The following is a 15,429-nucleotide window of genomic DNA, read 5'->3' as shown; positions in this document are numbered from 1 at the left end:
ACTAGCCTATGCTACCCATAGACAGTAACACAACCACCACTGTCAAACGGAAAGAGTTATGTGCAATAAAGTGGAATAACACAGGAAAAAAGTATTGAACACGCCTGCTGAAATTTCTTAAATACTTTGTGGGAAAGCCTTTATTTGTAATGACAGCTTCAAGGCATTTCCTGTATGATGAAACTGATCAGTCACAGTATTCTGGTGTGCGTTTGGCCCATTCTTTTAAACAGATAGTCCTTTAATATTGAAGATTTCAGGGGTCCCTCTTGTGAATCCTGATCTTTAGTTAACTTCCAAAACTGTTCAATTAAATTGAAGTCAGGGCCTTGATTTCCTTTCTCTGAAACCAATTGAGAATTTCCTTTGCTGAATGGTTTGAATCATTGTCCTGCTGGAAGGTCTAGCCATGTCTCATCCTCATCATCCTGGTGGATGTACAGTAAAGATTCTCCCGGAACAAAATTACTCCATTCATCATTCCTTCAACTGTATTAAGTCTGCTAGTACCATAAAATGAGAAACAGCCCACACCATGATGCCACCACCTCAGAACCTCACTGTTGGTAGGGTATTTTTAGGGTGATGCACAGTACCATTTCTCCTCCAAATATGGTATGTAGTATGACATCCGAAAAGTTACAATTTTAACCAGAATACATTCTCTCAGTATTTCATAGGATTGTTCAAATGTTGTGTAGCAAACTTTCAACGAGCTTTGACATGTTTTTCTTTAGCAATAGAGTCATGCGGGATGAGCGTGCATAGAGGCCATGGCGGTGGAGTGCATTACCTATGATTTTCTCTGTAACAATTGTACCTGCTGCCTCCAAATCTTTCTGGAGCTTTCTCCAAGTGGTCCTTGGCTCTTAGGCTACACTTCTGACTATCCTTCTGACTTCCTGGTCAGAAATATTGCAAGGAGATCCTGTGCATGGCCAGTTGATGATGTAGTGATGTTCCTTCCACTTGCAAATAATGTCTCCAATACTGCTTGCTGGATGATTCTGAAGTTTTAAAGTGCATCAGTAACCATTTCCATTAATATGTTTTGCAACAATGAGGTTGCAAAGATCTTGGGAGAGCTCTTTGCTTTTACCCATCATGAAATGTTTGTTGTGTGACACCTTGCTATCAAAAAACCTTTTTATAGCCCACCAGTATGTACTAACCCAGCTTATATCAATTTAAACAGATAGGAGGGATAATTTCTCGAACTACTTATAGATTCCAGTTTGTTCTTTGCTATTCCTTCCGTTTGTGTACTGCTTTTTCTTAGCGTGTTCAATACTTTTTCCCTGTGCCATTCCACTTTTTTACTCATAACACTACTTTTAGACATTAATGTTTGGATTTTTATATATGTGTGGATTACCTAAGTTAATACTAATGTCCGGTGAAAATTTCATGCGAATAGCCTCACTGGAAGTATACTTACTGAAAAAAATGTTGACGTGTTCAATACTTATTTTCCCCGCTGTAAACTGCACTTACACTTTTTTACACACTTGCACATGGACTGTACACACACTGCACTTTATACTCTCTTGCTGTTTATTAAAAATATTTCTTGATCTTTCTTTCTTCACACTCGCACAGAAGTCATCAAAATTTCACTACATGCTTTACATTAGTATTTTTATGTATGTGACAAATAAACCTCCTTGTATCCTTGTAAATACTCAATATAAGTTAAACTGCACAATGTACATAGACTATAAACATGCCCAATATTACTACAATTTAATAATTCAACATTAGATAAATAAATGCTTACCACTGGAGTGCAGCAGCGAACTTGGCAGAGAGAGCTGAGTTTTGTTCAACAACAAACATTTTAAGTGAGTGAGTGTTCCCAGAATTCTGTGCGTGTGTGTCAATGTGAATGAATAATGTGTAATTGTTCATTTTGTTTGTATTTACGTTTACTATGTGTACTATGTGCTCACGTCGTCACAACGTAACTGTAGGTCACAGAAATGTATCAGAAAGAAGTTGTTACCACATCCAGGCGATTCACAAATGTACATAGCCACCACGTTATCCAACTACGTTGCGGCGACCTATGCGGTACGTGCTCACAATGTTGCCACAACGTAACTGTTAGCTGGGTTGTAATGTCAAGGTTCAAGGTTATATTGGGGACACTGCAACTGACCAATTTTAATATCTACTTGGAGCCTGATATTCACCGCTTGTGAATATGTACATGTGCATCTGTCCATGCACCCACAAACATGCTCACACACAGAGACACACACATATACACGAATACACACAGACATACACACACATGGATACAGACATGCACTGCACACTCCAGCTAGTAGAGACACAGGCATACACAGGCACGCACACTCCGCCACACCATAATGGATGGACTGGTAGTTAAAATGACAAGAAGTTGAAGAGTATGCCTTATTTTTTTCTGAATAGTGCAATACCCGTTCAAACACGCTATTCCTGTAGAAAAACCTGTAGCCCAATTGCATGCCCGCAGGTAGGCCTGCTTTGAAAATAGGATGATGGGAAAAAACATCATTCCAGCTAAGTATTCAATAATGAATACTGAATATTATACAACATTATAATAAATGTGCAGTAAGCAGAATGTATGCATGGCTGCATGTGATATTTGCATGGCTGCATGTGTACATTTATACATGGCCGGCTATTTTCATAAACGGACATTTCACCCTCTCCGTTTTCAAAAATAACATCATGCACACCTGTCAGTTTTCAGAGAAGTTTCCCCGTGTATATATGCGGTCAAGAGTAGTGTTAATTTCGTCAGACGAGACAAGAGGAAATATGTTCGTCAACAACCTTTTTTTTCATGACTAAGACAAGACGATGACGAGACGGCAGTAATGTCCTGAAACACTGACTAAGACTATCTTAAGATGCATTATTGTTGACGAAAAAAGACGAGACTAAAATGTTTTGCATGAAATAAAAACTAAGATAAAATCTCTCTTAATTTTCGTCTACAAAATGAGAAGACAGAATATCTAGCTGTTACGTTTTCAAAATATTCCGAATGAGTTCATACGCAACAGCTTTCCTGTAGGCTAGTCTACGTGCTGTTGCTGCAACCCTGTGGCTGCAACACGAAACTACATGGAACAAGAACACTGGAGATTTCTGCCAGAGTTAGCAAGCTAACTACCTAAGCTTTATGCCACAATGCAACATACCCAGAAGTTGAAGCTTCTCTCATACAAATTAACATCCCCAGAATGTCCATACAAAAATGTTCATCATGTAATGTCAACTATTTAACTAGTTAGACTGATGATGCAAAGTTTGCTAGCAAGTAAGCTAATATGGAACGTTCGCTAGCAAGTTAGCTATGGCTAAGATGGAGAGTCTGTTTGGGGAATGTGTTGTGTTTGGGCGCATATCGCCATCTAGCGAGGCGGAGTAAAACATTAATACTTTGGTCTACGACAGTGTTTCTCAAACTTTTTCAGTTTCAGGACCACTTACAGCGGGGAAAATAAGTATTGAACACGTCAACATTTTTTTCAGTAAGTATACTTCTAATGGGGCTATTTACATAAAATTTTCACCAGACATTAGTATTAACTCAGATAATCCACCCATATAAAAAAATCCAAACATTAAAGTCCATAGGTCGAGTTATGTGCAATAAAGTGGAATGACACAGGAAAAAAGTATTGAACACGCCTGCTGAAATTTCTTAAATACTTTGTGGAAAAGCCTTTATTCGTAATGACAGCTTCAAGGCATTTCCTGTATGATGAAACTAATCAGTCACAGTATTCTGGTGTGAGTTTAGCCCATTCTTTTAAACAGATAGTCCTTTAATATTCAAGATTTCAGGGGTCCCTCTTGTGAATCCTGATCTTTAGTTAACTTCCAAAACTGTTCAATTGAATTGAAGTCAGGGCCTTGATTTCCTTTCTCTGAAACCAACTGAGAGTTTCCTTTGCTGAATGGTTTGAATCATTGTCCTGCTGGAAGGTCTAGCCATGTCTCATCCTCATCATCCTGGTGGATGTAAAGATTCTCCCAGAACAAAATGACTCCATTCATCATTCCTTCAACTGTATGAAGTCTGCTAGTACCATGAGATGAAAAATTGATGATGTAGTGATGTTCCTTCCACTTGCAAATAATGGCTCCAATACTGCTTGCTGGATGATTCTGAAGTTTTGAAGTGCATCTGTAACCAGTTCCATTAATATGTTTGGCAACAATAAGGTTGCAAAGATCTTGGGAGAGCTCTTTGCTTTTACCCATCATGAAATGTTTCTTGTGTGACACCTTGCTAACAAAAAACCTTTTTATAGCCCACCAGTATGTACTAACCCAGTTTATATCAATTTGCACAGATAGGAGGGATAATTTCTCTAACTACTTATAGATTCCAGTTTGTTCCTTGCCATTCCTTGCGTTTGTGTACTGCTTTTTCTTAGCGTGTTCAATACTTTTTCCCTGTGCCATTCCACTTTTTTACTCATAACACTACTTTTAGACATTAATGTTTGGATTTTTATATATGTGTGGATTACCTAAGTTAATACTAATGTCTGGTGAAAATTTCATGCGAATAGCCAAACTGGAAGTATACTTACTGAAAAAAATGTTGACGTGTTCAATACTTATTTTCCCCGCTGTAACTAACCCTAGCTAAAAAAAAAAAAAAGATTATACCTACTTCAACAGTAGCCTATAATTAGTCTACACCAGGGATGTCAAACTCAGGCCCGCGGGCTGCTTATTTGTGGCCCGCGAGGTCATTATTCAATCTGTATTAGAAGTGGCCCGCCGCGTAGTTTATACAGCGCATCCATATCTGAGCTGGCCCGACAGTATTCTCTTCAGCGCATCCGCGTTAGAGCTGGCCCAGCACGCTATTCTATTCAGCGCATGAGCGCAGCCCAGGGCAACGCAGCCCATCAAGTTGCTACATACTGTACAGTGTATCATACACCGATAACACTTCAAATCCCAAAATGCGTTGCATCGTTAATGCCGCCTTTTCTGTTCATAAACAAAACATGTATCCATGCAACCAGACAAACTATCAACGAAAAAATGGCGAAGCGAAAGACTGCTAATCGGAGCTTTCAAGATAGGTGGGAAAACGATTATATGTTCATATTATTCAAGGACAAACCCGTTTGCTTGGTATGTGGATTCACCGTAGCTGTCACTAAAGAGTACAACATAAAACGGCACTACGTTGAACGTGAACTGGTCCAGTCAAATCTTTTACTGTCTATGGTCAAATCCTAGCCGAGCTATAACTGTAGCTCGACTTACCTGTGCATGTAAACATACTGACTGACAAAAAATCAGAATGAGTAATTATAACAGACGAGTAGCCCTGTGGACACACAATATTGTTGGAAAATTGAGATGTGTGAAACACTATTTGACTCAAATGGTAATCAGAAATAATTTGTTATAAAAAAAAGACTAAAATGTGTTGACTAAAACTGACTAAGACTAAGATACCTTTAGTTTTCTTTTGACTAAAACTAGACTAAAATGACGAGACTTGTAGTCGACTAAAACTTGACTAACAAAAATGATATTTGAATGACTAAATACGACAAAGACTAAAAAGGACATTTCGTCACATGACTAAGACTAGGATTAAATTAAAAATAGGTGACAAAATTAACACTAGTCAAGAGCATGCCAAACCTGTCGGTGGCAGTGTAAGGAGAAGCTCAATCCCACGTTAGCCAGTCAGAATCCCGAAATTAGCAACAACAGAAACAAATCACTTCCTATTTCTCTTTTGAATTATATTTGCCAATGCAAACAGGCCTAAAGCGTTTGCACAAACGTAAAAATGTGTACCACCTTAACCCTTAAGAACGTACCGTCACACTGGTGTGACGGCCGTTAACTATCCGTAAAAGCGTACCGTCACACTTTTGTGTTTGGAATGTTGCTACATAAGTATTCTAATTGCTGCTTAACAATGGGCTACCACCCATGGCTTACATGGGCTTGTACATTCTCAAAGTCAAGGATGGTCTCTCGCAAATCACTTTGCCACTACCATTTTGTTATGTCCACATTTTGCAGATTTAGTTTATATTATGATTGTGTGGTCGGGCTATACATGAAAAAATCCACGGAAGTGGCAAGTATTGGGAAGACGTTTACTTACAGGAGGCTACAAATGTTGCTAGCTTCACTGCCATTTATTGCCATATTTCTGAATGTCAGTCATTACACCAAGCACAATAAAACAAGCAAAATTAGTGATTTTTTAAAATGAAATGATGTTATTCAGTGTTTAGTCAAATCTCATGGCCACTGATGGGATGAAAATCAAAATGACCGCGAAATGTACGGAATGCTGGAAACAAACATCGTTCATTCACGAGCTATGTAGCTTTGAGTAACGTACGGCTCAGGAAACATACATGTAGTTTGCTACATTCATGACATTAAAACTTGCACAAGAAATGCGCATACATCTTTATCTTGTCCTATTATAAATCACAGCTTTATTTGCGCAATAGCGCATCCATCAAGTCCGTCAATGCAAAACATTACAGCGACCGGCATCTCAAAGTTCATTCATTCAGAAAACTATCATAGTATTTACAGACGCTATACAATTTCATCGATAATATTAGTCATGGCACATTTGAAAAGGCGTCAGCTTACTGATGAAGAGATCAGGGTTATTTTTACATCTAATGACGACTCTGATGTGGACATTGAACATCCGTCTGAGGTAAGAGCAGAGATATTTGCGTGTCCTGTTATCCTCGTGACAATTGTAACACGTTGTCAGCGCGACTTCATCTGCGTAATCAGGTGCATGCATGCAACACATGTGATCACATGATGAAAGCATGTGTGTGTGTGGTACTTTGCAATATTGACGTTAAATAAAACAGATCAGGCTATGCCAACACTGCATAGATTGTAGGCCACCTAATTATGGAGTCAAAATAGGGTCTTTAATATTGAGAGCTTGTGAAAAGATGTTCACATGTGTAATAAAGTTTTGCAGCTGTGCAAAAGGAGTTCTGCATGTGAAAAGAAATTTCGTACCTGTAGAAATATTTTGTACATGTGTGAAAAAATGATGTACCTTGTACTTGTGTGAAAGAAATGTGTATCTGTAGAAATGTTTTGTACATATGTGGGGGGAAAATGCGGATCTGTAAAAATATTTTGTACACGTGTGGAAAAAATATGTACCTGCACAAATACTTTGTACGTGTGTGAATCTCCTACGCAATGCTTTCCTGCGCAACACTGAAAGTACGAGTGTGAAACTGAGATACAAGCTTACGGACTTTTGACCCTAATTTTACTGCCTTTCTGAAGAGCCAATCAACACATTGCTTACTGCCAACCAATCAGCGTTCCCCACCGACCACCTAGATTTTGGTGCTAAACAGATAGGCTTCATATCGAAGAGTATACTCAGAGCCCGTCTATAATGTCTTATTAGAAATTCTCTGGTATACTCTTTGATTGGGGTTGCAAAATTATAACTTAATTAAGAGTGACGTGGTAGCTCAATTTATACTGTGATCGCAAAAAGGGTTGAAGCGGAGCCGTAATGTTAACGTTAGCTATCCCATCCACTTTTTAGACTGTAACGTTAGCTTCTAGCTAGCAGTAATGTTGACGAAATAGTTGAATTATTCATTCCATTTCCGAAAGGGTGATTCAGTGGTGTCATTCATGATTAAAAACAGTAATACTGTACACACATTTATGTTTATCTGCTATTATTATTTTATATGAGAACACGTTTATTTTATCACCCTTTGCAAGCCTATAATAATAGCCTAGTGGATGGCAAAAAGACGAATCAGATGAATGGGTTGTAATGGGACATCCACAGCTAGGAGATTATAGTGAGTGAGATTATAGTAATGCCCTTCCAGGACTGTTGGTTTGTTGTTTGGAATACAACATCCCATTTTCTTACATAGTTTTGTTTTCTTTGTGTTTGGGGAGTATTTTAACCACACGGTTATCTCGTCAGTTTATGAAGCACAGCAGCGGTTGCTATAGCAACCATAGACTGAACAGGACGGTAGACTACCAAGCAAGCAAGCGCTTAGGCAAAGTCTATGGCAAGATCTGAATGTAAATGGATAAACCCGTTCAAGCCTTTTCTTTATTTCCTATTTCTTTCAATTCTTTAACTTAAGACATGTAAGAATTAAGCCTACTTATTCGCTGGGCAACGTACAAACTGACGAGTTACATTAGCCCTAGCACTATGAGCTACGATAAACGTCAGCTAGGATAGCTATGTCAGCTATCATACAGTTATTATTTCATGTTCTGGTATGATATTCTTAACGTTTTGACTATGTTACAACTGATAAAAGCATGACAAATAAAGTAACCAAATCGCTTTGCAATATTTTAGTCCAGAAATACTTATGGGTGTTCATTTACAGTAATGTTACGACCTATCTGCCCTTGCTGTTACCACCAGTTTTAATAACAAATCTAGATCTGTGGGTTAGCGGCAAAATCTGGGTGGTCGGTGGGGAACGCTGATTGGTTGGCAGTAAGCAATGTGTTGATTGGCTCTTCAGAAAGGCAGTAAAATTAGGGTCAAAAGTCCGTAAGCTTGTATCTCAGTTTCACACTCGTACTTTCAGTGTTGCGCAGGAAAGCATCGCGTAGGAGAACACAAGTACAAAGTATTTGTGCAGGTACATATTTTTTCCACACGTGTACAAAATATTTTTACAGATCCGCATTTTCCCCCCACATATGTACAAAACATTTCTACAGATACACATTTCTTTCACACAAGTACGTAATATTTCTACAGGTACATCATTTTTTCACACATGTACAAAATATTTCTACAGGTACGCAATTTCTTTTCACATGCAGAACTCCTTTTGCACAGCTGCAAAACTTTATTACACATGTGAACATCTTTTCACAAGCTCTCAATATTAAAGACCCTATTTTGACTCCATACCTAATAATGACTATAGAATGTCAGTGTAGAACGCTAGTGACGCAGCCCAAAAAACTCACCCAGTGGAGTACGTTGGTTTAAATAAAACCTACGTTCTTAAGGGTTAATAGCATCCATAATCAGTAGCCAAACAAACTGTAAACATAGGGCACTCACATGACGTTAAGCATTTTCTGGCGCGTAATGTGACGTTTGAGAACCTAAAACCCCGTTTCTCCCAGTTGACACGACAACACATAACCGGCGTTATCATAAATCTCCACTTTGGCCGGAGTTTTTAGAAATAATCGTTTTCTGTGATAAAAACGGGGTTTTCGTGTAAATGAGAGGCCAAACCGCAGGGAAATATCTGCGTCTTCCCTTCGTGTAAACGGGGCCTTAGCTGTTTTGAGTTAAGGCTATGTTTAGACTATCGAATGACTTGATGATAGAGACAAACCATTTTGTGAAATGATGCATCATCATTATGAAATTTGCAACGATGTGACTCAAAAACAATGTCTGGTAGCCTATTTGCAACATCACTCTGTAGTCTCTGGTAGTATATTGACATCATGCTCTGTCTACCACTCACTGTCTGTAGGCTAGCTGGTCATGCTTTGCATGTGTGGCATTCTGAAACGTCCTTAAGTTCAGGACCATTATCGCTTGGTTCAATTTGGGACCTAGCAGTCGGAATTGACCATAGACTGTATATACAGTCTATGGAATTGACCATCGCAAAAGCCACGCCCCCTTAGTTATTGTTGCTCTGCCCGTCAAACTAAAAGTTACAGCCCAAGAGGCTCTTTTTGAGAACGACGGACCTGATTTCATTTAGAATCCATCGAAAGACTCCAGTATGACATGGAGACACATGTATAAAAATTCATATCTAGCTTTGTTGGGTGATAAACTTATCGGGAGACTGGTGTGATTCACTGATATTAATATTAGCTGTGCTAGATAGACTTGCATGCATGTTACAAGGACACTGGCTGGGCCATGTCATGTAATGGACATGGTACTGTGAAAAACGGAAAACATAGCCTACATTGCAGAACATCTCAACTTTATTAATTTATGATGAATAAATGTTACACTACTGTGCACAGCCCCATGCTTTTCTGACGTGACGATGCTAACACGTTAGCAGCGGTTAGCTAACTATGCTAACATTAGTTATCTACAAGTCTCCTCCAAGTGATAATCATATTATACACAATGTTGAGAACAATTAACATCCTTGTTTATCTTACTTACATTAAATATATGCTAAATGGACTATATATTTTTTTATAATTTTTCTCCTTTTTTTGAGGTTTTTTTTCTTCTATTTGTTTTATCTGACCTTGGGTGTCCTGAAAGGCATTTTAAATCAAATGTATTATTATTATTATTATTATTATTATTATTACATTGAGTTGACTGTGTGGCTTAATCCACAGATGTAGTAGAGCACTGTTTCGGATGGTTTGCTAAGGAGTTTGCTTAAAGGGATATTCCACCATTTGGGGAATTACACTCATTTTCCACCTCCCCTTGAGTGAAACAATTGATTTTTACCTTTCTCCAGTTCATCCAGCCGTTCTCTGAGTCTGACGATACCACTTTTAGCCCCAGCCTAGCATAGAATATTGAATCGGATTAGACCATTAGCATCTCGCCTGCTAGCATCACATTTAAAAGTGACTAAGATTTCCGGTAATTTTCCTATTTAAAACTCAAGTTAGAAAGTGTAATAAGACCAACAGAAAATGAAATGTGCCGATTTTCTAGGCTGATTTGACATGGAACTATACTCTCATTCCAGCGTAATAATCAAAGAACACCATGGGCGCAGCAGCACAATGATATCATGCAGTACCTGAAAATAGTCCCCGTAGGCTAACTTCCAGCAACAAGGTTGAGCTGCAGCAGACAAATTGGCTAGTGACTGGATTATTACGCCAAATTGGCAAAAGCCAATGTGTCTTTTACTGATATATTTAATGATATCTTTTGCATTTCTTATACAAACGTCAAACTTGGCAATGCACATACTTGTGCCTATAGCAAGACAAGACCTGCCAAGTTTGAAATCAATCAGATGAACGTTTATAGAGATATGCGAATGACAGACAAACAGACAGACAAACGTTCCTGTAATCAATAGATAGATAGATAGATAGGCCTAGTAATAGATAGATAGATAGATACTTTATTGATCCCCAGGGGAAATTCAAGAAATTTCATTTGATAATTGTCACCACCATGCTGCAGTCATACTATGTGTCGCAATTAGGGGTGTCACAATTGTCCAAATCCTCGATTTGATTTAATTTTCGATTTTAAAGTCACGTTTCGATTCAATTTTCAATCTTTTTTTAATATTACTATTAATACATTCTTATGTTATTTCCTTTTTGTTGGCCTTTTCCTATTCTGTTTCAGGGGCTTTAATTTTGAAACCGTTCCAACCATGAGGTTGTAAACAGAACAAACATTAAACAGAGACATGAACATAGTGAAATGAAACAGCAAAAAATTATAATTTGATTGTTTCAGCAATCTCCGAAGAGACCCAAGGTTAGTGTTCATGGTATATGTATTTTAAGCCTTAAAGTAATTTTGGACTGTAACTAGATCATCTTTTCACTAAGTTGATTAGTCAAGTCAAATTTATTTCATCCATAAGAATGGAAATTACAGTGTTTACGCCCACTGTCATGCTCACATAAAAATAAATAAAAACAAGATAAAAAAACATAAAAATAACACTGCAAAATAATAAGTTATTGTCGATTCTACCTTTGACTTCGAAGTTCGAAAGTGAGATGTAATTTCGATCGATTTCGTGTCTGTGATACCCCTAGCCGCAATGCATAGCATTCAGTTTATTTTCAGATTTTGAGTATTAATGAAGCGCTTTTGAAGATGTTCAATTTTCAATTTCTTTATTAAGGGATAACAAGGGATGAGACATCTCATTTTCGAGGGGGTCCCAAAAACACCAAACACATATATTACACACATGCATACTGTACATCCACACCAAAGCTCTTCATCACTACAAGCTACAAAGCAGTCCAACCTCTCTAACCTAATAGATTTATGTTGGTAAAAAACAGAAATTAAATTTGTAATACATTAAAAATAAAATAAATAAAATACAAATAAAGGACACAGGAGAAAACCACAATTGAAAACGTTTTTTTTTTTTTTTTTTTTTTTTTAAATAAGTCAACCACCATGAAAGCATGTGCATTGGTCACATGATTGTGATTGCAAAAAGTTTAATAGGGATGACTTAAAAAGTGGAAAAGATGAAATAGATCTCAATGAGCTGGGTAGACTATTCCAGTCAGGAGCTTTAAATTTGAAGGCACGCCTCCCTATTTCTTTAGATATACTTGGAACAGAAAAAAACAAATGATCAAGATGTCTAAGCCCATAAGTAGACCTATATGGATTTAAATAATTTTGTAAATAAGATGGATAATTAAAGAAAAAGCATTTAATAAACTGAAGTCAGTGTAGTTGCCGTCTGGCCTTAGGTGATAAGAGATTCAGTTGCTGATACATGTGACAATGGTGGGTAAGGTATGGACATCTCAACACAAATCGACAGAGGCTGTTGAAGACAACATTTAAAGATTTCAGATGTGATTCTGTTGTATTCATATACACAATGTCTGCATAGTCAAGGATGGGAAATAAAAGCTGTGTTACAATTCGTAATCTGATCTGTTGAGTGAAACAATTTATAGAGCGATACAAGAGTCTAAGGTTGAAATTAATTTTCTTCACAACAGAGTCAATATGTGACTTGAAGGAGAGATTTGCGTCAAGCAGTAGGCCCAAATATTTAAATTCTTCCACATTCTCCATAAGTGTATCATCCACAAGAGCCTTATTGACAGAGTGTGATCTTGATTGTAACGGGTTGACCTATTGTTGTTAGTAGCTCAGACATTAATCAGATCAAGGAAAACAAGCACTTGGCTCAGACAGGTGTCTGCTTCAAACCCACTTTCTGGCCAAAATGAAATGTGTACATATTTATTTGGTGTACAAAGTCATATTTCTAGGTTTTTACTGAGTAATATTTTGGTAATGGACATGCATTATTATACATTATGGAATGTATTGATGGCAAAATTATAAAAACAATATTTTAGTCAATTTAGAGTCTGCCCCCTCTCTTTCAAATCACTATATCTTTGAATCAACTTTTCCAACAAAGGACTCATTCTATCCTGACACGCCCCATTTTCAAAAAAGAATGTTTGACACAAAAATGTAGATGTTGGGAAAATTATGGCCACTGAGAAAAGCCTACTTCTGTTCAAAAATTAGGAAATATCATTCCAAACAAATGTCACTTTGGTTTCCTTACCCAGGCGGAAGCTTAGGAAAAAAATGTTTGTTTTTAATTTGAATTGAGTTGAATTGAGCACATCGACATGTTCACACCCTCCTCTTTCTGTTTGTTTGTTCTAGCCACTCTGATTCCCGGAGTGAAGGTGGGAGCCCAGAGTGAGATGATTGATCCAATGTTTTTCACAACTCTTTAGCCATGCTCTACTGCCATAGTGGATATGTAGGCTATTTAGTTAGCAATTATCAGTTTTGCAGTTTGAATAATGCCCATGAAAACATGAAAACTCATTAGAATAGGGTGATTGTAGCAACATGACACTGCTGTATGCAATACTTATGGTGTGGATACCTTGGACTTTGAGAAGTTTTGTTAACTGTATCAAAATAACTTAGCTCTGTGATGATTTTGTCAACCATACAGTAATTTGTGTGTGTGTGTGTGTGTGTGTGTGTGTGTGTGTGTGTGTGTTACTTAATATATTCATAGTAAACACAAATTAAGATAACTGACACAATAGATTAATACATGATTTGTATTTATTTCTTTTGGGGGTCCAGTTATGAATAATCTGTTTACTTGATCCATCACACCCATCTGTTCCTAACTTGTTCATAAATAATAAATCAGTGAATTTATACTTAACATGTACCAAAGTGCTTACAAAGCCTTTCCCCCTGAACTCAAGACAAAGCACTTAGGCAATAGTGGCAAGGAAGGAAATTGTTTTTAAATGAAGAATCCTTAATCAGAACCCATCTCAAAGATGGCAACAGGGAAGCAGAGTAGAAAGAGAGAAGAAGAAGCAGATGGAGTCAGTGGCAGATAACGTAATTCACAAATCAGTCAGGGGGAAGCGTATCAGAATACAGTAACTGAGGTAAACTGTATGATACATACAAGACTGCCCATGGGTGAAAAATGCAGTGAGTACATTCAAAGTATCAATTGTACAAAACAGAGCAGGAGCAACAGAAGTTACTATTATAATGATAAGTCGTGTTATGAAACAAGGAATGAAGTCATTGCTGTGTCAAAGGGTCATAAAAGTCTACCATGCAATGATGTAAAACAATAAAAGGTGTTCAATGAACATGTGTCTTTTTCAAAGGTGAATACTTTTATAGGCACTGTACATAAGAAGAGTTGAAAATTAAGGGCCGAAGTTGACTTCTGCAAGCTGATCGAAAATCTGTAGCTTTATCCCACTGTATTGATACTCTAATGGCCATTTTCCACTATGGGGTAAAACCCCGGTGTCTGGAGTAAAGCCTTGGACTTTTTATGATTGAGGCCGGACCGGGACCGCGGCCTCAGGTAGGCCCTGGAGTAGGGCAGGGCCGAATCGGGATTGAACCGAGGACTTTTGGAATGGAATACGGTAGCTTTTTTAGGGTTGCCTAGCAACATAAGTGACTTTGCTTATTTTTGTGAAGAAAAACGATCTACATAAAAAAAAATATATATTATAAATTGCTAAATAATTAAAGGACTCAAATATTGAGCGGAAGTTTATACGCGGTTGTGAGGTATCTGAAACAATAGTTAATAACACAGATTGAAATCATACATTGTGCCAATATATTTGTTTTTAATCATCAACAAACACCACTAACCACTCGGTGAGTTGCACAGTTTTGAAAACGAATGAAACGAGTCAAAAAGTCGAGACAGGACCCATCGTCAACATTTCTGTGTCCACCACTCTAGTTCTTCCAAAACAAACCAGAAAAGGGACTCAAAGTGCTAAATACCGGAATTATCCTTTAAGGATACAGGTTCTTACAATGTTATGACTTGTTTAAATGTTAATTAACCGACTTACTGAGTAAATGAAGGTGTTTTGAGATAGGTCTCCCCCATGTATGAACCCTTTAAAAGTAAGGATGTAAAGATTCTCAATGTACTGGGTACCCCTTCATCTTTTTCGACGTGCATGGTACCCAGCACATTGAAGACTGATGAAGAGTCATGTGGCATGGTGCAACAAAGTTACATAGTGTAATGGTTGCTAGGTTACGGGGACGCTGGCGAGACACGCCGCTCCGTCTGGCATCATGTTTTTGTTTGTATTTATGTAATGTTCTGTTAATTTTTTGTATTTATTTTTCTAGTTAAATGTAAT

The 15,429-nt window shown here is 37.6% G+C and overlaps 1 protein-coding gene across 2 annotated transcripts in view; it reads left to right on the top strand.

Moving 5' to 3' along the window:
• srsf7b (serine and arginine rich splicing factor 7b) overlaps window positions 1-15,429 on the top strand; it is a 91,249-nt gene that overhangs the window by 50,390 nt on the left and 25,430 nt on the right. The window contains exon 6 of one of the 2 annotated variants that reach the window (XM_076295904.1): window positions 13,427-14,688. The exons of the other annotated variant lie outside the window; for it this stretch is intronic. Coding sequence (XP_076152019.1) covers window positions 13,427-13,466 — 40 coding nt within the window. The 3' untranslated portion in view covers window positions 13,467-14,688. Of the gene's footprint in view, window positions 1-13,426; window positions 14,689-15,429 lie in introns of those variants that run through there. 2 annotated transcript variants of the gene reach the window in all.

The sequence above is a fragment of the Alosa pseudoharengus genome, unplaced genomic scaffold (genome assembly GCF_046254945.1).
Source record: "Alosa pseudoharengus isolate Yale_2024_CS ecotype anadromous, Long Island Sound unplaced genomic scaffold, YU_APseudo_1.1 YU_APseudo_1.1_scf_1, whole genome shotgun sequence".
Lineage (NCBI taxonomy): Eukaryota > Metazoa > Chordata > Actinopteri > Clupeiformes > Clupeidae > Alosa > Alosa pseudoharengus.
This window is presented reverse-complemented; position numbering and strand designations above follow the sequence as displayed.